Here is a 21806-nt window from a genome sequence, read left to right on the forward strand (position 1 = left end):
TGGTTAGTAACTTTAATGGGACAGGAAGAGTTAAAGTAAGTGAGAGGGGATCCCAGTGTGTCAGTCTAAGCCTATAGCAGCATAACTAAGACCTGGTCCAAGCCTGATCCAGCTCTAACTATAAGCTTTATTAAAAAAAAGGAAAGTTTGAAGCCTACTCTTAAAAGCAGAGAGGGTGTCTGCCTCCCGGACCCTGACTGGTAGATGATTCCAAAGGAGAGGGGCCTGATAACTGAAGGTTCTACCTCCCATACTACTTTTAGAGACTTTAGGTACGACGGGCAGGCCTGCATGTTGGGAGCGTAGTGATCTAGAGGGGTTATAGGTCACTATGAGCTCTTTAAAATACGAAGATGTCTGACCTTTAGGAGGTTTGTAGGTCAGAAGAAGGATTTTAAATGCTAGTCTAGATTTTCCCTTCATCACATTCATTCTGCTGCAAAGGTACCCTGGTGGATACTTTATCACATTTCCTCCAAGTGAGGAACAATCTGAGTTAGCTGAGAAGGTACTACTTTACATTTTCTCCACTAAATGGTCGTCCTGGAGGGCGTTTAAGCACATTTTCTCCTCTGCATGTGCACTGTAGAGGAAACTTGAATAAAATATATTTTGCTGCAAAGCTTGTTTGGGGCATACTGCTTCAATTTCTCAAATGAAGGGGCATCCCAGAGTGCACTTTACATTTTCTCCACTAGACTGGCACCACAGAAGGCAGTAGCAGATGTTACTTCCTTTCATTTCCCCACTAGAGATTACATTTTATCCAGATTTTTTCACATACAGGGTGCAACAAAGGGGCCATTTATTCAGCTTTCTCCACTGGAATAGGCACTTTATTAAATTTTCTCCACTGGAATGGCAACTTGTTGTGGAGCTGATAAGCTTGTTGGTGAGATGGCAACCATTTATCGGGGGAACATAAAGGGCATTTTTGAACAGTTCCTCAATTTAAAGGGCACAGTACAGGAAGCTTTATCATGTTTTCTCCACTAAAGGGTACACAAGATAGCACTTATCATGTTTAATACACGGCAGAGACACACTATAGGATACTTCATTTTCAACACTGGAAAGACACTAAAGAGGGCATCACATTTTCTTTACTGGAGCAGCAACTGACCCGAACCTTCATCATGTTTTCTCCACTAATTTGTTCAATTCATAGGGCAACCCTAGAAGATATTTAATCCCAGCTTTCAACTTAAAATACACTGAAGGGGTTTCTCATGTTTTCCCCACACTAGAGGCACATTAAAGAACATGCTTGTTGCATTTTCATTAATTAAAAGGAGCTGTAGAGAGGGCAGTTTTCTCCACTGAGATGGCACCTTTCCTCCTCTGGATGCCTTCTCTTTCTTGTTTTTTAAAGTGTTCCTGATTTTTGTATTTTTCCTCTCAGAGCTTCTGTCAGTGTCTTCTTCCTATCCTTTCTGTCTGTGCAATGGATCCTTTGGGACTCTTGATCACGTTTTCTTCCATAGACGTAAACCTTAGGGGCCACTTCATCCTGTTTTTTACACTGGTGAGATGTTCTAGAGAGCATTTCATCAAGTTCCCTTCTCTTGCTGTAAATCCTAGAAGCTTTTTTTTTGTAACTGGTGCATTTGGGGGTAGGCAGCATGACCTGAATATGCAAAACAATCTCTTTCTTTTCTTCAAATTATCCATCATTATGATAAGTGAGGCAAAGAATTTTATGTGATGCTCTCATGATTTCAGTCCTCGCCTGAACTCCATCTACGTAAAGCTATCTGTTACCACTTACTTTGCCTCATGCGAGCTGAATCGCTGAGTAAATGATATTTTAAACATCACTAAATGGAAAGAAAGTCATTTGGTAAACATCCTAAAAGCTCATTACTCCTGCTCTCTTAGCATGGCATGAATAAAAAGTGGTCAGCCTGTTTTGGTTTTACTCTTTTTTGTTGGAGATATTTAAAAGCTCCATGATCCTTAAAAAAAGATGCGGCGCCTTTCTCACAGAGAGGCGGTTTAACGAGAGTTTTTGACCCCGTAATGATTGACAGCTTACTCGATGCACAGACGAACATATGGAGTGAAATACTGTGTTTATAAAATGATGTAGAAGCCGTGTTTATATATGTTATGTTTATAGAGATTCAACAATGACATCCACATTTTTGGAGTGTTCAGTCCAACTATAATAATCATTAAGAAAGTATGTAAATACACTAAAACAACCCAAAGTGAGGGCTTACAACAGCCTTTTGTGAAGTGCAGTTAACACCAACATGAGTCCGGCCAAGTCCTGACAGCCCTCCATAAAGGCGAGGGTAAAAATTTAAGACTTTCTTTTTGGAAGAGGGTCGTTGACTTTGCACGCACACAGATATGAGATCAAATGAAGCCTGTTTGGACGTGGGCCCGCCGTTGCCCAGAATGAGCATGCGAGAGGGTCAGGGGGGGACGAAAATGTGGTTTTAGTCTAAAGAAAATTCATTCTGTTGGCCGACGTTGGTGTGTGTGATATCAAACTACTGGGGGATGATTTATCTGCAGTGTGTGCCACATTTTGTGTGGCGACCGAAGCTGAAGGAGACGGATTGATCGTCTGAATTGATTTAGTTTGATGTCTGGAGTCTGACTGATGCTCTAATCAGTGTTTTTATTTATGACCCTCTCGTGTTATTACTTCTCCCACTCAAAGCCTCAATTTTATTACATTACTTCAGTCTGTTGAGCTGTGATTGCACGCTTGAAAGAGTACGCAACCAAAGTAATGAAAATTTTTTCCTGATCATATCACCGCCTTCCTGTAATAAAAACACATCGAACATTTTCAATAAAACGACTTTCCTAAGTCCGAACGTTATTAATGATGGACTCAGCATGAAGTTGCCAGATCTTATCAAAGCGAGGTCAACGATAACTGCACCACCTGGGGATATAAATAAGCAGGTTCCCCTCGCTCTAACTGAACGCATAGTGCTGCATTACATGAAATCCTATATCTGTCAAACTTTGAATAAAAGGAAACGAAAAACCAGATGGAAAACCTGGAAGGAAAACATGCAAACTTGTGTTTTAAAGGTGACATACCACGCTTTTTTCATCAATATATATTGGCCTAAGAGGTCCCCAAAACATGTCTTTAAAGTTTATGCTCAAAAAAACACTTTGAAATCAGATTTTGGTCTGCCTGAAAAGCCCTCTTCTTCAGTCCTCCTCAGAACACTCTGTTTTCTCTCTGACCACGCCCCCTCAGGAAGTGGATGTGCCTCGGCTCTCCAGCACGTTGATCTAATGTTTACATGTTGGCTGAATATACACGGCTGCTCAGAGATCACGTTACTTCAACCCTCTGAATCTGATCCAGAATCTGATCCTGACGGAGAGGCGCCTGCAGCAGGACCTTTCTGAAGGATTGGTCACAGATTCTGTGTTTCTTGTTGTTTTATTTGTCAGTATGTCGACGTGTGTCTTGGTACACAGCTACAGCTACGACTTGTAGCCATGTAGCTATGCTAACTAGCGCTAGCACTTATCCATTGTAAATAAAAATCATCCACTAGATCTTCAAATCTGCAGACGTGGGGAGTAAAACCGACCTTTGTGTTTATTAAGACAGCCTACAACTAGCATGCCTCCCTCCTAAGCTCCTTGTTAGCACACATGTGTGCAGGTAATGAAAAACGGAGGAGGGGATTCAGTATTATTTTATACAGTCTATGGGCTGAACAAGCTCTGAGCTCTGACTCCGTGACAGACCGGATATTGTTGTTACGTAACAAAAACACGGAAGTCTGAAACGGCTCGTTTCACACACATTTACAGAAAGGTGGAGAAATCAGAACAGGGGCAGAATGGATTTTTTTCATTCTCGGGGGGTTTGTAGACAGGGACACATATTTCAGGTAGAGAACCATTAAAAAGTCCATTTTGCATGATCTGTCACCTTTAACACTTACTGAGTTAGTGAACTTCTTCATTGTAACTGAATGCAAAGCCACATTTTATAGAAGCATACAGCTGCCGAAAAAATAATATAAAAACATTTTCGTTCATCATGCGGTCTGTTTCTGAAGTGCCGTTGTGAAGCCAATCGTTGGTGGCAGCCATATTGGAAATGCTGAACTCAACCAAACTTCATCCAAGCTAGTGTGAGGAAAAGAGGCGGGCCTTTAGCCTTTTCGCTAACAGCTACAGGGTGCCCGCCTCTCAATCAAGTCAGCCATGTCCATATTTGGGCAAAACTTGTGAGTTGTGACTTTGGATTTTCTAAGAGGCAAGAAAGTTGGTTCCTCTGAGTTGTATTTTACAATTTTTGACTGTTTTAAGTTAAAGGTGACATATCATGCAAAATTGACTTCTTAATGGTTCTCTACCTGAAATATGTGTCCCTGTCGACAAACCCCTCGAGAATGAAAAAAATCCATTCTGCCCCTGTTCTGATTTCTCCACCTTTCTGTAAATGTGTGTGAAACGAGCCGTTTCAGACTTCCGTGTTTTTGTTACGTAACAACAATATCCGGTCTGTCACGGAGTCAGAGCTCGGAGCTTGTTCAGCCCATAGACTGTATAAAATAATACTGAACCCCTCCTCCGTTTTTCATTACCTGCACAAATGTGTGCTAACAAGGAGCTTAGGAGGGAGGCATGCTAGTTGTAGGCTGTCTTAATAAACACAAAGGTCGGTTTTACTCCCCACGTCTGCAGATTTGAAGATCTAGTGGATGATTTTTATTCATCATGGAAAAGTGCTAGCGCTAGTTAGCATAGCTACATAGCTACATGTCGTAGCTGTAGCTGTGTAGCAAGACACATGTCAACATACTGACAAATAAAACAACAAGAAACACAGAATCTGTGACCAATCCTTCATAAAAGGTCCTGCTGCCTTTCTGGCAGAGGTCGGTTTTACTCCCCACGTCTGCAGATTTGAAGATCTAGTGGATGATTTTTATTTATCATGGATAAGTGCTACCGCTAGTTAGCATAGCCACATAGCTACATGTTAGTAGCTGTGTACCAAGACACACGTCGACATACTGATAAATAAAACAACAAGAAACACTAAATCTGTGACCAATGGTTCAGAAAGGTCCTGCTACAGGCGCCTCTCCGTCAGGATCAGATTCTGGATCAGATTCAGAGGGTTGAAGTAACGTGATCTCTGAGCAGCCGTATATATTCAGCCAACATGTAAACATTAGATCAACGTGCTGGAGAGCCGAGGCCACATCCACTTCCTGAGGGGGCGTGGTCAGAGAGAAAACAGAGTATTCTGAGGAGGACTGAAGAAGAGGGTTTTTCAGGCAGACCAAAATCTGATTTCAAAGTGTTTTTTTGAGCATAAACTTTAAAGACATGTTTTGGGGACCTCTTAGACCAATATATATCGATGAAAAAAGCCTGATATGTCACCTTTAACTTTGTTTAATGATTTTCTGGACTTTGGAAGCATTATTAAGACCATCAATCACTTCAAATGTCCAGTACTGCTGCTTAATTTGAATCCAGATAAGAAAAGTTAAGTGAATGAACTGTTAAGGAAAAGCTCTGCAGACTCTGTAAACATTTTTGCAGTTTGATAAATGAAATCATAAAAAGCAAGTCTCCATATTTCTTCATAAAGACAAACTTCAGGTGGCGACTTCACCCCCTCAAAGGTCTGTTTTTGTTATTCCTGCTTATCATGAGTGTGTTTTTTATCTGTCGTTCCTAAAATTGTATGAATTCATCTCTCCTCCCTGGTGGGAATGAGCCTTCATATCATAACAGTATGAAGAATTACACTAATGTCCGTGGATGGCAGCCGGAGTACAGTTACAGTGCCAGAGTTTGAGCAGCACAATAGCTTTAGTCAGACGTGACCTTTAAATAACCTCTTTGTAGGAGGGGGGGGGGGGGACAGAAAAGAGAGATATATGTGAGCTGGAGGGGAAAGAAAGAAGGAAAACAGATGGATTGAGAGGGTAAAAGAGGGTGAGAGAGCTTTGTTGGATACAAGAGAGAGAGAGAAAACAGAGAAAAGAGAGGTGTGAGAGCGTGGAGGAGAGTTTGGCACACAGACAGACATAGAGGGAAGAAGGGGGCGCTTGTTTCCTCCCCCCCTCTCCTCTCCTCTCTCTCCCTTTCGGCTTTAAAAAGTGAACCAGCTCTTTGAAGAGGAGGAGAGGGGGGCCGTCCTGTACTCCCATCCAACCCGGACTGTAAGGAGCGCTCAGTGAGCCGACGTTAACCCAAATCCCAGATACAACACAGAGCCGAGGAGCTGACAGAGAGCAGGCATGAACGACATCAAGCTGGCCCTGCTGGGGAGCCCGGGGGCCGGGAAATCAGGTGAGAGGCTGGAAGTGATTCTTTACTTCACACAGCTACAGAAAAGTACCTGTGGTTCTTCAATCAGCATCAATGTGCTGTGTGCTGTCCTTATTTTAATCACACTTACAAAGATCTGTGCTTTAAATGCAGATTTTTAATCTTTAAAGCTACTTTAAACATCAATGTCAGACTTTTCTACCTGTGTTTGAGTAAAAACACCTCAACAGGAAGTGTATAACTTATCAATCTCTCAAATAACTTTCAAGTAATGGTTTTAGATCTGTGTGTGTGGCCTTTTACCTCATTTAATAATCATTTTCACCTTTGTGAGGGTCCTTTTTGCACAAAAAACATCACTAAATGCAGAAAATGTCCACAAAGAACCCACAATTTAAGAAGTCATGCTGTGCAATATTGTATTTGTCTGACTAATGCTGCAAAAAACAATTATAATGCAATTTAAAATAACATAAATAGAGAAAAGCAGCATTTCTGCACACAGAGGAGCTAAAAAAGAAGTATGTTTGTCTTCTTTTTCATGTTATTTCCTGCTAAGCGATCTAAATGTCAATCCTTGCACGTATACAAACTTAACCTGCTTCATTTAGATATTCAAAACACACCTAAGCTTGGGGATTTTATGCTCACAGCTCTGTTTGATTGGATGCAAATGCCCTCTGTTTCTCGAGCGCTCTCCAAAATAAAAGGATTTAGTCTCATCAAAGGCCTCATCAATCAGCAGGGACTGTGTGTTGAATTAACTTCAGATGCAAATTGGAGGTAAAACAACTCAAGTGCAATGTCTGCCTGTGAGGAAAATCTTCAAACAGCATGAAGGATGCTGGATTAGAGACCAAAGAAGAGCTTGTGTGTTTAAAACTCACAGTTTGCAGGATTAAGATATTTGCTTTCTCTCCTTTTTAAACATTTAGGATACACGTGCATGTCCTTTCTTTGCTTAACTGCATGGCTCAAAAGAACCTCAAGTAACAAAGTGAAGTGTACAAAATATCCACTTTGTTCCTAAACTGTTTGTACATTCAGAAACCTGCTGAATCCACTCAAACATCATTAAGAGAAAACACTTGCAGCCGTATTAATAACATCCCTCCGTCTGACATACTTTTCTGTTTCTTTTTCCTGCCGTTCTCTCAAAGTGGATTGACCTTTGGATTAACATGTGTCACTGCTCTGAGTCAGCTGAAGCTTTTATCCTGAGAAACTTCAATTGCTTGTGTTTCCATTAACTTGGGTGAAAAACATGCTCTTAATGGGATAATGGGAAACCTCTCGGACGAAGATGTCGTGGCGTATAGCAAACGTTTAACTCGCTTTAACTGATATGTTGTTTCGGCTAAACCGGTTTGATCCACGCCGCAATCAGAAGAGGCAGAAATACAACTAAAGGGATTATGTGTCTTTGTCCGTGGAGAACAAGAAACAGGGTCAATACCAGCTGATGAAACAATCAATACCTTTCCCCATTTCCCTCACGTGCCTCTTGTATTGCAAAAAATAAGCTGTGTTATAAGACTTTCAAACTGGTTCATCATCGTTTGGCAACATCTTTTCAGGTTTTCATCCGAGTGTGGTGCAAATTTAACAAAGTTATTCAAAATTAAGCACAAAAATGTTAATTTGCGTGCATTCCCAGTCCCACAAACTCTGATATGGGATTTTTTTTTTGCAGTTTATAACCTGAAATTGGGTTTGGAATTTAGTATAGGAAGGTTTTTTGTGTTTAGCAGTAGACTGTCAGAGAAACACTCTCTGTAAATATACATGTAGATATACAATGCAACAATTCTCCAAGCAGAGATGTTGTATTATTTAACTTCTATTTTTATAATGTAAAAACTACCTCTGCAACTCACCACTGCACTTTATCATATTATTTTAGCCTGTACATATTAGTCAAGCCTATTTGTTGTTTCTTTGTATTTATAGCTGATGTTATTGTTATTATATTTTTATTTAATTTTTTATTGTAGGTCTTATTCTTATGCCTTGTACAAAGAGAGCACAGTTTACTAAAGTCAAATTCCTTGTGTGTTCAAGCATACTTGGCGAATAAAGCTGATTCTGATTCTGATTCTGACTTTGTTGCACACAGGTGTACGGAGAGCAAAAGCAGGCAGAGAGTAACCTACTGTCATGACCTCCTGACTTTAATTTGACAACAATGTATTTCTCATCATAAACAGTTATCTGCGTGTAAAGAGAAATAAATTGCAGTCAGATTAAAGCTGATGGGAGTCAGGATGGCATGACAGTGGGGTGGATTCTGCCTTATTTTGCTTGTACAACCTGCGTGCACCAAAAGTCTGCAGCTAATTTTTGAAGACCACTCAGACTGCAAACATGCAAGACAAAAACACTCCCAATATAATAAAAAAATTAAGCAAAATAATAATAAAAAAATTAGTTTAAATTAAAAATAAAAATAAAAATAAAAATAAAATAATAATAATAATAATAATAATAATAATAATAATAATAATGATAATAATAAAAATAATAGCATCAAAGGAAAGATGCAAAATGTACAAACATTTAAAAAGACCATACAATTAATGCAATAAAAAGAGAACATAAAAATAAAATACAAATAAAGACAGGTCCCTGTTTAAGACACTTTTGATCAAATGAAATCAGGTAATTCTCTCTGATTAAAGTACGTTTTGAGAAATGACCTGAACGATAGTACAGAATCAGCCACCTCAATTTCCTCAGGCAGGTCATTCCACGGCTGTGGGGTTAGAATTTCAGGTTAGAAACTGCAAAAATTTCCCACAACAGGAATGTAGGGACTGGGAATGCATGCAAATTAGCATTTTCTGTGCCTGATTTAAAATAATGTTGTTAAAAATGTAACATTTGTGAATAAAAATCTGCTCTAGATCAAAAACTTCACCGTAAACAGCCTGCTTAACCCTCCTGTTATCCTTAGGGTCAAGCTGACCCCATTCAACGTTTAATGTCTCTAAAAATATGCTTAATATATTTTCTTTGCTTCATATTTCATGACTTTTCCTAATTCAAAGGGGACAACTGGGTAAACAGAACAATTAATATGATGATGTGTTCTAATTTCCTCCACACATTTTATACACATCCATGTTCCTTGGGGTCAATTTGACCCCTGGCTGTTTTATCTGTTTAAAACATAAAAAATATCTACTTTTCACAAATTTGTTTTTGATTGTTTTTGCGTGATACTGAGGTCCCTTTAACATGCAATTTCATTATCTAGAAAAACCTCCCTCTGCTTTAGGGTCCTAACCTGACATCACCATACCTGTCGTCTGGTGAGAACTTTTGATAGGTCAAACAACATGGGGTGCAGGGGGGGGGGGTCTTTCCCATGAGTACATTGATATTTGCTGTACTGTGGGGTGGGAAATATTGTCCTGTGAAGACATTGATGATTCACACAACATAGGGGTGGAGCTGACATATAGAAGAATGCACAGCTCAGTAATATTTGAGGGTAACAAGAGGGTTAAAAGCCAAGTGTCTAGTTTTCCAAACTTCCTGATGTCCTGAAATTCAGTTTTCCCTTTTAGTGTTTCTTTTAATGAAGTAAGCCAGAGTATAGCCTCTATAACTGAGACTCACATGCAGCAGATGGACGTGTGATTTTCTGTAGATCCATCCATCCATCCATCCATTATCTTGACCGCTTATCCCGTTAGGGGTCACGGGGGGCTGGAGCCTATCCCAGCTGGCTTCGGGCGGAAGGCAGGGTACACCCTGGACAGGTCGCCAACCTATCACAGGGCGATTTTCTGTAGATTACGAACTTAAATTAACAGACTCCATATGTACAGATTTGACTGGAATAATGAGAGTATTCATGCCTGAAGAGAATCCTTGCCTTTGAAAGAGTTTGGAAAATTAAAACTCAATGTCGCCAGGACAAAGTAAGGAAAAGGAAAGCACAACATACGATAAGATGTCAGTGAGTTGTGAAACTTCAATTTCTCCTCTGGTTTTGATTATTTTTATCAGGCTCTGCTGCCTTAAATTTACTCATAACATAAAAGATAATCTGAAAAAGCTCTGTATTCCAACTTCCAAAGATTCCTCCTGCATATTTTCCAACACTCTCAGCGTTGTACGCGACCACACTCCACGTCTTGTTCAGAGAAAAATGCAGTTTAAGCAGAGCGGGAGGAGTTACAGGACCCTTGTTGCTGCGAGGGGTCTCGTTGTTTTTTTATCAGTGTTCAGTCTGCTTGGCTCTGTGCTGAGGTTAAGCTCCATAAAACAATGGGACGTCTCCACTCTCACAGTCCTGGCAGTGAGGCAGAGCTGTTACTGTGGAGATGCTGAAGGCTCTGGAGGCTGCATGTCCATGTGTGGCTTTTTTATATGTTCTCCTGCTTCAGGCTTCTCCGCTTGTTGCTTTCACTGCAAAACTCTCGTTTTAATGTTTTCCTTTTTGGACCGACCCTCAAGTGGACACTGAAGGAACTGCAGGTCTAGACCATACTATATGTTCTATTATTAACAAAGACCCAACATCAAGACAGGATAAGATCCAGTCCCATCTTACAGACAGGACTCAGTCTGATCTCATCTTAATCCACCATGAGCAGAGCACTTTGCAGCATTTAGCAAGTTACAGTGGCAAGGACAAACTTCCTTTAACAGGCAGAAACCTCCAGCAGGACCAGACTCATGTTAGACACACATCTGCTGAGACCGTGTTGGAGAGAGGGATAGAGGGAGAGGAAGAGAGAGAGAGATGATAGTGATGAGATGGATAGTAGTAGTTGTACCAGCTGGAGTCTAGCACGTCCACAGTAAACCTACGGGACAAGGGAGCTCAGGGACTCCAGAAAGGTCTGTGGTTAGTAACTTTAATGGGACAGGAAGAGTTAAAGTAAGAGACAGGCAGAGAGAGAAGAGAGAGAGAAAGACAGGATCCTAGTGTGTCAGTTCCCCCCAGCAAGGACAAACTTCCTTTAACAGGCAGAAACCTCCAGCAGGACCAGACTCATGTTAGACACACATCTGCTGAGACCGTGTTGGAGAGAGGGATAGAGGGAGATGAAGAGAGAGAGAGATGATAGTGGGGAGGCGGATAGTATTAGTTGTAGCAGCTGGAGTCTGGCACGTCCACGGCAGCAGGCCAGAGCAAACCTACGGGACAAGGGAGCTCAAGGACTCCAGAAAGGTCTATGGTTAGTAACTTTAATGGGACAGGAAGAGTTAAAGTAAGAGAGAGGGGATTCCAGTGTGTCAGTGTAAGCCTATAGCAGCATAAATAAGACCTGGTCCAAGCCTGATCCAGCTCTAACTAGAAGCTTTATCAATAAGGAAAGTTTGAACCCTACTCTTAAAAGTAGAGAGGGTGTCTGCCTCCCATACCCTGACTGGGAGATGATTCCAAAGGAGAGGTGCCTGATAACTGAAGGCTCTACCTCCCATACTACTTTTAGAGACTTTAGGTACAACGAGCAGGCCTGTATGTTGGGAGCGTAGTGTTCTAGAGGGGTACTATGAACTCATATGGATCCTCTGGTTAGACTCAAACATCATGTTTAGAGCGACACTACACTGACTTCAACATGCACCTATGTTTGAGGACCTCATGACTAACTTGGGAGGCCATATCCATATTTGTATGACCCTTAAAACAAAGTATTACCCCTTCAGAGGCCACGACCACCAACAGCAACAAACCTCAAGCATTCAGCACTTGAAACTTCAGCCTTTAATTGTAACTGATTGACATGAGGACCAAAAGTGGGGGATTTAATGTGCAGCTGGCAGTCTGGAGATGTGGCAGAGGGGGAAATATAACCGTGCATGTTGCCACATACGCACACAGGTCGTCCAAAGAAAGCCACGCAGCCTCTTTAAAGTGAGGCTAAAGTTTCTCCGCTACAATCCCAGACAGAGTTGGCAGTGTGATCCGCCTGCGGGAGCAAATCAGGGTCATTTTACCCCCAGTGCTGCCACCTGTGAGGCATGAGAGTGTAATGATGCCATGAGTCATTTTGTGGGTTTTCATTCCGTCTCTTTTCTTTCAGCTGTACTCGTACGGTTCCTGACCCGGCGCTTCATCGGTGAATACGCCTCCAATGCCAGTAAGTGTTCCCAGATTTGATGAATGGAGGATTTGATCACTGTTTGGTTTGAGAATAAATCCAGTGATGAGAGCTGGAGCACTCCTGGAATCATATGTATTTCACCTTTTCATGTGTTGTTGGATGCTTTTTATATTTAAGGCATTTTTAAAAGCTTCTTTGGTGTTCTTTGTTTGGTGTTTTTGGACTGTTGTTTGATGTAAAGCATGTTGCATCTTGTGTTTAAAGATATTAAGCAGACTTACCACTCATATATATCAAAATCATATTAACCTCTCATTTTGTCACTTTGAATCAGTGGACCCTTTAAAAACAGTATTCACACCTTGTTGGTCTGTGGACCAATGTTTCTTATCAACACACAGAAAATGAAAAATTATCATTCTATAGATTTTTTTCCAGCCAATAATCAATGCAGTCCACATTTTAACCCTCTTTCTGCTCAGCTTATTCTCAAACAATGGCCAAACACTGAATTCAAGTGTCTCTTAAGCCACCTAAAGTTTGTCTTCAACGTCAGAGTGAAGTGCAAAAAGTAAAGTTGGAGTTGAAGATGGCGGTGCAAATCTTAAAGAAGAGGAACTTTGTCTTAGATGATCTTTAAGGCCAAACTGAACAAGTTATTGATTGGTGAGCTTGCTGAGGTTGGCCAACCAGCTCTGGAATCATCATTTCTGATCATTCCTGGAGGGAAGAGCCGTCAGATCCAGGTTTTCATTGCTATAGTCCTGAGGTGGTTTGGCTTCCTTTAGGAGAGCATTGAGCCACTTGTGTGCCATCGCTCATGCAGTCTCTGTGCTACAAACTGTGAGGTTCATCATCGAGAGTGAAGCCAAGGGTTGTGAGGTTGTTGTGTCTAGCAAGCTGAGAGGTCAGAGGGCCGAGTCATTTGAGTCTGAGGACAGCCTGATGATGCACAGCTGAGACCCCGTCAACTACATCCTACATTGAGGTAAAGATCATGCTGCCCTGGGACCCAAGCTGCAAGACTGACACCAAGAAGCCCCTTCCTAACTACGCCAGCATTGTGCAGCCCAAGAAGGAGAAGCTGCCCACAACACCAATTTCTAAGCAAGGGGAGGCAAAGTCAGAGATGCCCGTCATGCCTGTATCTATACTACCTGAGGGGATTTGCAGAGTGCCTATCGGATTGAAGCAAGACCCTGATTTTTGTGTACCAGAGCTTCAAAATCTGGAGAAATAAAAACAGTAAAGTTGGAGTTAGTGAACCAAAACAACGAGCTGAAAGATGCTAAAACGCTGTTCCTGGTAGTGATCTGTAGGTTTGTGGCTTAAAGGGACAGCTTCATATAAGCCAATTAGCTTAATTAAGATATAAATAGGTATTTAAATACATAGAGATCTTATATTTTGTAGACTTGTTGAATAAGAGTGTTCCTTTTCTTCGTTCCAGATTCCCTGTACCACAAAAGACTGTCGATCGATGGCAGACAGCTGAATCTGGAAGTCTTTGACCCCTGCTCAGAGGTACGTCTCATCAGCCACACTCTTATTATCGCCACATTGTTTCCAAAACCTTTATTAGAAAAGCAGACGTCCTGTTTGAGGCCCCTCTCTGTCTCCCTCCTCGATCCTCCGTACAGATAAGTTAAACAAATGAGAATCTGATACAGATGATTACTTTTCAAGAAAATACACTAAAGCTGTCAGTTTGACGGTTTCATACACTGGAGCTTTATTAGATTTATGATGATCAGGTCTTTATTTGACCAATCATATCTTTTTTTTCTCAACTATGTCGATAAATCAAGTGTTGGAAGAGAAACCTCGTCTCTCCAGAACTCGAAGGGAAAGTTAAGCGCTCCCATTTTCAGAATTATGTTAAGATTTATTCACTGTGGTTGAAGGAGTTTTGAAAGCCCAAGTATGGAAGAAATGTCTGAATTCACCCTCCAGCTGAGGTGAAAGCCGAACAATGTCTTGCAGCAGTAAAAACCACACTGCTTTGAGTCTCTTTGGAGAATCGGCAGCACATGCTACGACCCCGAATGAACCGCCGTCAGATGTTTACCTTTGGCCGGCACGTGTACGATCCATACGGCACTTAGAGTTTGGAATCTGCAGGCTTTATGAGAATATCTCCGTGCGATGTGTGCCAAACGGCTGCCTCTTTGAAGAACAGAGCCATGTAACCTGCTGTCTTCTGTCTGAAGAGCTGAGAGGCCTTTTACTGCAGAGTTAGGGTTTTTATTAGAATACCTTTTCAGCAGGACAAGAGCTGCTCATTGTCTTTGAGGGATAAGCTCGCTGTAACACTCACTCTTTCATAAAAACACTCGCTCATGTCCTGCCCTCCTGACCTGCACCGCTTAAAGAACTATGGAGTCAATAAAGGGAGAGGTGGAAGAGGTTTTTACAGCAGACATGTCCTCAGGCCTCTTGTCCTCCTACATTGTTTATGTCTGCAAGGTCATCAGAAGTCGTTCTTTTTCTTGCTCTGCACGTGTCCTCACACTGGACTGGACAGAAACAGCATAATGGATGAAATGGGACAGCAGTGATTAAGACCTGGGTATAGATCAATTAGTGGAGCATGCATCCCATGTACAGAGGCTACAGTCCTCGTCACACTGGTTGTAGGCTTGGTGCGTGTCACAGGTATACAATAAATTAAATATTATGTTCATACATTTGAACATTTTGTTTTTTTTAATTAAGAACGTTTTGATTAAAAACAGTCCCAATACAACACAGAAAAACTGTGCAGCCATAAGACTCAGAGGCACAACTCATGCACAAATAGATCATTAAAAAAAGTCCATAGTCCAAAAGTAAAAATAGAAAATAGAAAATAATAAATAAATAAAAATTAATACATAGATACAAAATAAAAATTAAGCATAAAAATGAAGAATTAAATACATTAAAAAAAAAGAAGAAACAAAAGAAGAAATCATACATACAAAATAAAAAAAATGGAAAGAATAAATGAATACATTCTAAATAAATAAACAATTAAATAAATAAAACTCAAGTGACCTCATACTCTTTACATTCTGCATGCCTGCCTTGTGCCACAACAACTTGACAAGGAGAGGATGTGATTTTATACTACTTCTACACCGTCTGACCTTATATTTCTGTTAACTAAAATGAGGTACATTTCTGCTTATTTTGGCGCCCCCTGTGGCAAAACTGGAAAATTGCTGTATTGATTTTGTCCTGTTTGTGTGTCAAGTAATGTTTTCTGATGAAACATTTCATCCTACTGTTTTTTTTACAGTCAAATGTAGTACCAATTGAGATTTTTTGTTGTGTAAAATGTAAACAAAGACTGTAGTTAATCACTTCATCTGACACCTACCCTCCAGCAGCAGTTTCAGGTGTTGAAAATAACAAAATAGAAATGATATAACTTGTTGATTATGGTCTCTTTTGCTTTGTACCTTATGAAAAGGCAATTTCAGTCAGGTTTAAAACCAGCAAAGGACTCCTCACAGGAGCTTTAACAGTACTCCACCTTGCATGTAAAAGCACTTCATATAACATCTATACAGCTTTAACTTTTACTCAGTCAGTCCAGACTCACTGTAGGAGAACGGATCCCCATGAAGGTTAAAGCCGAGCACTGAAAGGTGTTTTGTTCTTGGAGCTCTGAAGGAATATAGATTATAAATAAGGACGGGATTAGACCTGCTGTGGTTTCAATATGTATGAATCTTTTCATATACAGCTTAAATGCTTACAATTAGGATTCCATTTCCACCGCAGGGACTTTTTCCAGGGATGAGGAACTTTTTGAGTTCCAACCAAGCTCCTTAACTTTTAGATTCTGCTGCAGTGGCTCAACACAGCTCGGCTGTCAGTGAATGATTTTACAGCATTGTAATGTTTACACTTTAGACTTTCTGATAGTACTGGGACCCTTGTTGCAGTTGAAAAGTCCCTAAAATGTACCCCCTTTGTCTTTTCCTACCCTTTTTCCTTAACCCTGATGGAAAACAGGGATGAGCACTTCTGATTGGTTGAACCCTCACAGCATTCAGGGGACCAACAGAACAGGAAGTGATTTGATTTCCTGAATGTGTTGGAGTTCAATGATTCAATATTTGAAGGTGTGACCTTTCTGAAGCAGTCTAATGTTTTCAGACCTTGCTAGAAAAGAAGAGGAACTTTTTAAGATCTTCAGAATAACTGGGATTTGAAGTTCTTGGTACTTTCGGTGGAAACGCAGCTTTAGCCTAAATACTCCGATTTAAAGAGTAAGGAGTATTTTGTCTCTGAAGTCTTGAGTCATACAGGAACTTTAGGCTACACACTGTGGAAACTGAATTTCATATTGTATGCTATAATAAAGCATGTGGGTGCTGTGCTGTCCTTGGCAGAGCTCGGGGACCAGGTGTATTCTGGAGGAGCCGGTGGATTGGGCGGACGGCTTTGTGGTGGTGTACAACATCAGCGACCGCACCTCCTTCATCAACGCCAAGAACATCATGAGGCAGATTCGGGAGGCGCGCATGGACAACTGCAAAGGGTCAGACAAAAGAACACAGTGAGGGTATATTTATCTGGGAAAAACTGCTGCAAGCCAGCGCAGGGGGGTTTAGTAAATTAAAACATGGAGGATCAGAGCAGCTGCAGGATCATTATTTCAGACTTTTTCCACAATTTGATCTGGATGATGTAACGCAAACCGTATCCTGTGCTGAGGCTGAAGAGATGTGTGAATATTGTCTTTGACTTAGAGGCCATGTGCGGCTTATAAGGTTCAGATTAAGTGGAAACGATGGCAGGAATGTGTTAAAATTCAACTAAGAATCTGACGTTATCAGTTCAAACAAGGACTTTTTTGTAGAGTTATTACTTCATGCAACAAATATTCCTATCTCACAACAAAAACAGACTACTATCACTATTTTATGTTAATCTAAAGGTTTTAATGTGTTAATTTCATAGAATTTATATAAAGCAGTCTGTAAAACTTCCCTGAAACTGAACAAAGATCCTCAATCTGTTAAAACTGAGGCGTCCTGGAGGTCTGAACAACAATAAAACTGAACACTGACTCGTGATAAGGTGTTAGATATTCGCCCTCAAACCTGACGGCATCTAGTAAATTTAGTTTTCTCATAAAAAACCCTCCATCAGGTGGTCTGCCTCGTGCCAAAGCCTTTAATAACGAGGAGGGAAGAGATTTATGGGAGGGAGTCTTAATGGAGATAAAGACGGGAGATATTTGACTCTCTTGTTTATATGAGAGTTTAAATCAAATAGGATTAGCTGACAAAGACACTCACCACTCTCCCTCTTTAAATCTTCCTCAATCCCTCTCTCCAACACGGTCTCAGCAGATGTGTGTCTAACATGAGTCTGGTCCTGCTGGAGGTTTCTGCCTGTTAAAGGAAGTTTGCCACTATAGCTTACTATGGGAAGTCGAGCCTTCAGTTATCAAACCCCTCTCCTTTGGTATCATCTACCAGTCAGGGTCCAGGAGGCAGACACCCTCTCTACTTTTAAGAGTAGGCTTCAAACTTTCCTTTTTTTTAATAAACCTTATAGTTAGAGCTGGATCAGGCTTGGACCAGCTCTTAGTTATGCTGCTACTGACCCACTGGGATCCTATCTCTCTCCTCTCTCTGCCTGTCACTTACTTTAACTCTCCCTATCCCATTAAAGTTCCAAACCATAGACCTTTCTGGAGTCCCTGAGCTCCCTTGTCTCGTAGGTTCCTCTCAGTTGCTGCAGTAGACGGACACTATGGAAGTGCTTGACTCAAGCGGCAGGAGCTACTACTATCGTCTCATCACTATCATCTCTCTCTCTCTTCATCTCCCTCTATCCCTCTCTCCAACTCGGTCTTAGCAGATGTGTGTTTAACATGAGTCTGGTCCTGCTGGAGGTTTCTGCCTGTTAAAGGAAGTTTGTCCTTGCCACTGGGATCCGCTCTCTCTCCTCTCTCTGCCTGTCTCTTACTTTAACTCTTCCTGTCCCATTAAAGTTACTAACCATAGACCTTTCTGGAGTCCTTGAGCTCCCTTGTCCCGTAGGTTTGCTCTGGCCTGCTGCTGTGGATGTGCCAGACTCCAGCTGCTACAACTACTACTATCCGTCTCACCACTATCATCTCTCTCTCTCTTCATCTCCCTCTATCCCTCTCTCCAACACGGTCTCAGCAGATGTGTGTCTAACATGAGTCTGGTCTTGCTGGAGGTTTCTGCCTGTTAAAGGAAGTTTGTCCTTGCCACTGTAACTTGCTAAATGCTGCAAAGTGCTCTGCTCATGGTGGATTAAGATGAGATCAGACTGAGTCCTGTCTGTAAGATGGGACTGGATCTTATCCTGTCTTGTTGTTGGGTCTTTGTTAATAATGGAACATAGAGTACAGTCTAGACCTGCTCTGTTTGGAAAGAGTCTTGAGGTAACATTTGTTGTGATTTGGCGCTTTATATATATAAGATTGACATTTGAGCTTCCCACCCTCAGCATGACACCAAAGGAAAATGGCCACCATGTGAGTTTTCAGTGGTTAAAAGTTTGGACCTTTGTAACAAAGTGAATAAAGTTCTGTGAGTCAAATGAGAATGTTCCAGGAAGAGTCCAGCCGAGTTGGAGAGGATTAAGATAAAAATCAGCCCCATGCAGAGTGAAACTTTCTCAGAAACTCGCCACCCACACTCACATCTCTCTCTCCCTCTCTTTGTTTCAGGGACATGGAGGTTCCTGTGTGTCTGGTGGGTAACAAACAGGACCTGTGTCACGCCCGGCAGGTCCGCGAGGAAGAGGGCCGCTACCTGGCTCAGGAGAACCGCTGCCACTTCCAGGAGGTCTCAGCGGCCGAGAGCTACCAAGACATCGCCAACCTGTTCACCCAGCTCATCCGGCAAACCATGGATCACCTGAAGTACAGAGCCGACCGACGACGCTACAGCGGCTCCAAGTCCATGGCCAAGCTCATCAACAATGTGTTCGGCAAGAGGAGGAAGTCAGTGTGAAGTCCCAGACAGAGAGATACAGGGAGATTAAGTGTGGACCCTTTTTAAAGGGGGAACTGGCCAAGAGGTTACAAGCTGTGTCTGCAGACCGACACCGGGAGCAACATGAGAGGTTATGGGAAAGTTTTGGATGGTGTGTTTTGGTCTGAAGCTTCCACATTTACAGCAAATATTTTCTGTCACTCATCTTTCACAGTTAGGTACTCATAGTTTTGTGTCAAATATACTTCTTTGCAATTTTAAAAGAAGGAATCATGTAGTTGTGATCAAACAAAGCATGTGAATGTTGATAAGGGCTTTAGTATATAAAGAAAGGACAGAAAGAAGGGGTTGTGAGGGGATGGATAATAAAAGGCAAGATAGTTTAATGAGCTGTACTCATGAGCATGATGGGATAAGAAGGATGAGAATCAGGAGATAAGTCTATTCCTTGAAATAATTACAGGCGTGGATTTAGCCTCATGGTTAAGCTGCCCAGATAGCGGGTGGCCCATGTTCGATTACAGCTTTTCTCGCATGTCATTCCCCCACTCTTTCCCAGTTTCCTACCATATCCGCTGTCCTCTCTGTAAATAAATGAATGTATCAAAGCCCAAAAAATATAACTTAAAAAAAAAAAAAAAATAAAAGTGTGAAAAACTGCAGTTCCTCAAGTGGCCACTTGAGGCTGGCTCCAAAAGTGAGTTAATCCTCATTAAGCTCCATATTAAAACTTTACAGCAGTTATGAACATTTTTCACCCTGGTCCTAAAAATAAAAGAAATATTTTGCTACTTATGAGGAGAATTTTACACAACTCATTTTTTGAAATGATATTAAAGCTTGTAGGGGCGTGGCCAATTGAGTGACATTTGAACGGAGCTAGCCGACACGTGGCTAACTAAATTGAACCTTTTAGGCCAGACTTTGTGGTGGAAAGTGAACTCTCACTGCTATGAGTGAATAGTTTTCGAAGCATGGCCCTAACTCACGATTTATGTACCCAGGGCAGAGCTTGGACAATCGTCTTTTAAAGGTGACATATCATGCAAAATGGACTTTTTCATGGTTCTCTACCTGAAATATGTTTCCCTGGCATGTCTACAAACCCCCCGAGAATGAAAAAAATCCATTCTGCCCCTGTTCTGATTTCTCCACCTTTCTGTAAATGTGTGTGAAACGAGCCGTTTCAGACTTCTGTGTTTTTGTTACGTAACAACAATATCCGGTCGGTCACGGAGTCAGAGCTCGGAGCTTGTTCAGCCCATAGACTGTATAAAATAATACTGAATCCCTCCTCCGTTTTTCATTCCCTGCACAAATGTGTGCTAACAAGGAGCTTAGGAGGGAGGCATGCTAGTTGCAGGCTGTCTTAATAAACACAAAGGTCGGTTTTACTCCCCACGTCTGCAGATTTGAAGATCTAGTGGATGATTTTTATTTATCATGGATAAAGGAAGTTTGTCCTTGCCACTGTAACTTGCTGAATGCTGCAAAGTGCTCTGCTCATGGTGGATTAAGATGAGATCAGACTGAGTCCTGTCTGTAAGATGGGACTGGATCTTATCCTGTCTTGATGTTGGGTCTTTGTTAATAATAGAACATAGAGTACGGTCTAGACCTGCTCTGTTTGGAACGAGTCTTCAGATAAGCCAGTTAATAAACATTTTAGTGACACTTTTATTAACTTCATATTGTAATAATGTTGTTGTAATACTACTCTAAGAAAGCCATAGTGTTTGTTTATAGTTGCTTATTATATTTTGATTGTAATATGTCTAATTAAAGGCAATATTTACAGTAAGACAGCAATGTTTCGTATGGTGCATGCATTAATTGGTAAATTTAATAATTATTTATTAGGTGTTTCAGAGTCCAAATTAAAAAATGTCTTGAATGTGATCTCAACAAACTTTCTAAAAAACACACACACACCGTTTAAGGGCATGAACTCATCCAGCTGCACTGTTCCTCTTCTTAAACCCTGTTATGTCACCACATACAGAAGAATGTACCACACATCCTGAAACATAACATGCAGCGTTATGAAGAAAAATGTGTCTTTTTTTGTGAATGCTGTAAAAACATCAGCTGTTCCAGAGGAAATTAAAGCCAAACATTGCTTAATAAGTCGTCTGTTTTGGTTCCTCGGAGGGGTGAGCGGTTTCCTTTTGAGCTGAACTTTAATTAGAGGACTAAAGCAGCCAGAGAAATTAGGAATTTCCTGTGTATGGAGTCTAAAAATAGCCGCTTAGAGGCAGGAGAAGTGAGATATGGACTATTAAGCTGAATCAAAATAAAGAGATGTTCCTAAAGTCTCCACTAGATGGCAGCACAGTTATCCAAACATCATTATGTGTGTTTTTTTTCTGCTTTTTAATGATTTCCTGCTCAGGGGGCCTGACCTATTACACTCCAATCAATTCAAATTATAGAGATAAATGAGAGTGAGCAAGGAAAGGAGCACATGAGAGAAACTGAACAGAAT

The 21806-nt window shown here is 41.1% G+C and overlaps 1 protein-coding gene across 1 annotated transcript; it reads left to right on the plus strand.

The window, feature by feature from the left end:
- Positions 1-6254: 6254 nt before the first annotated feature.
- rerglb (RERG/RAS-like b) lies at positions 6255-20407 on the plus strand. The gene is made up of 5 exons (XM_034686209.1): positions 6255-6306; positions 12330-12386; positions 13801-13874; positions 16733-16881; positions 19054-20407. Exons 1-5 carry the CDS (start codon positions 6255-6257, stop codon positions 19337-19339), a joined length of 618 nt encoding a protein of 205 aa, XP_034542100.1. The 3' UTR covers positions 19340-20407.
- The last annotated feature ends 1399 nt before the right edge of the window (positions 20408-21806 follow it).

The sequence above is a fragment of the Notolabrus celidotus genome, chromosome 6, assembly GCF_009762535.1.
Source record: "Notolabrus celidotus isolate fNotCel1 chromosome 6, fNotCel1.pri, whole genome shotgun sequence".
Classification (NCBI taxonomy): Eukaryota; Metazoa; Chordata; class Actinopteri; order Labriformes; family Labridae; genus Notolabrus; species Notolabrus celidotus.

Coding starts and splice junctions, on each gene's coding strand:
- rerglb (XM_034686209.1), top strand. CDS start 6,255: ATGAACGACATCAAGCTGGCCCTGCTGGGGAGCCCGGGGGCCGGGAAA. Junction 13,875..16,732: donor TCTTTGACCCCTGCTCAGAG/GTACGTCTCATC, acceptor TGTCCTTGGCAG/AGCTCGGGGACCAGGTGTAT. Junction 16,882..19,053: donor CGCATGGACAACTGCAAAGG/GTCAGACAAAAG, acceptor TCTTTGTTTCAG/GGACATGGAGGTTCCTGTGT.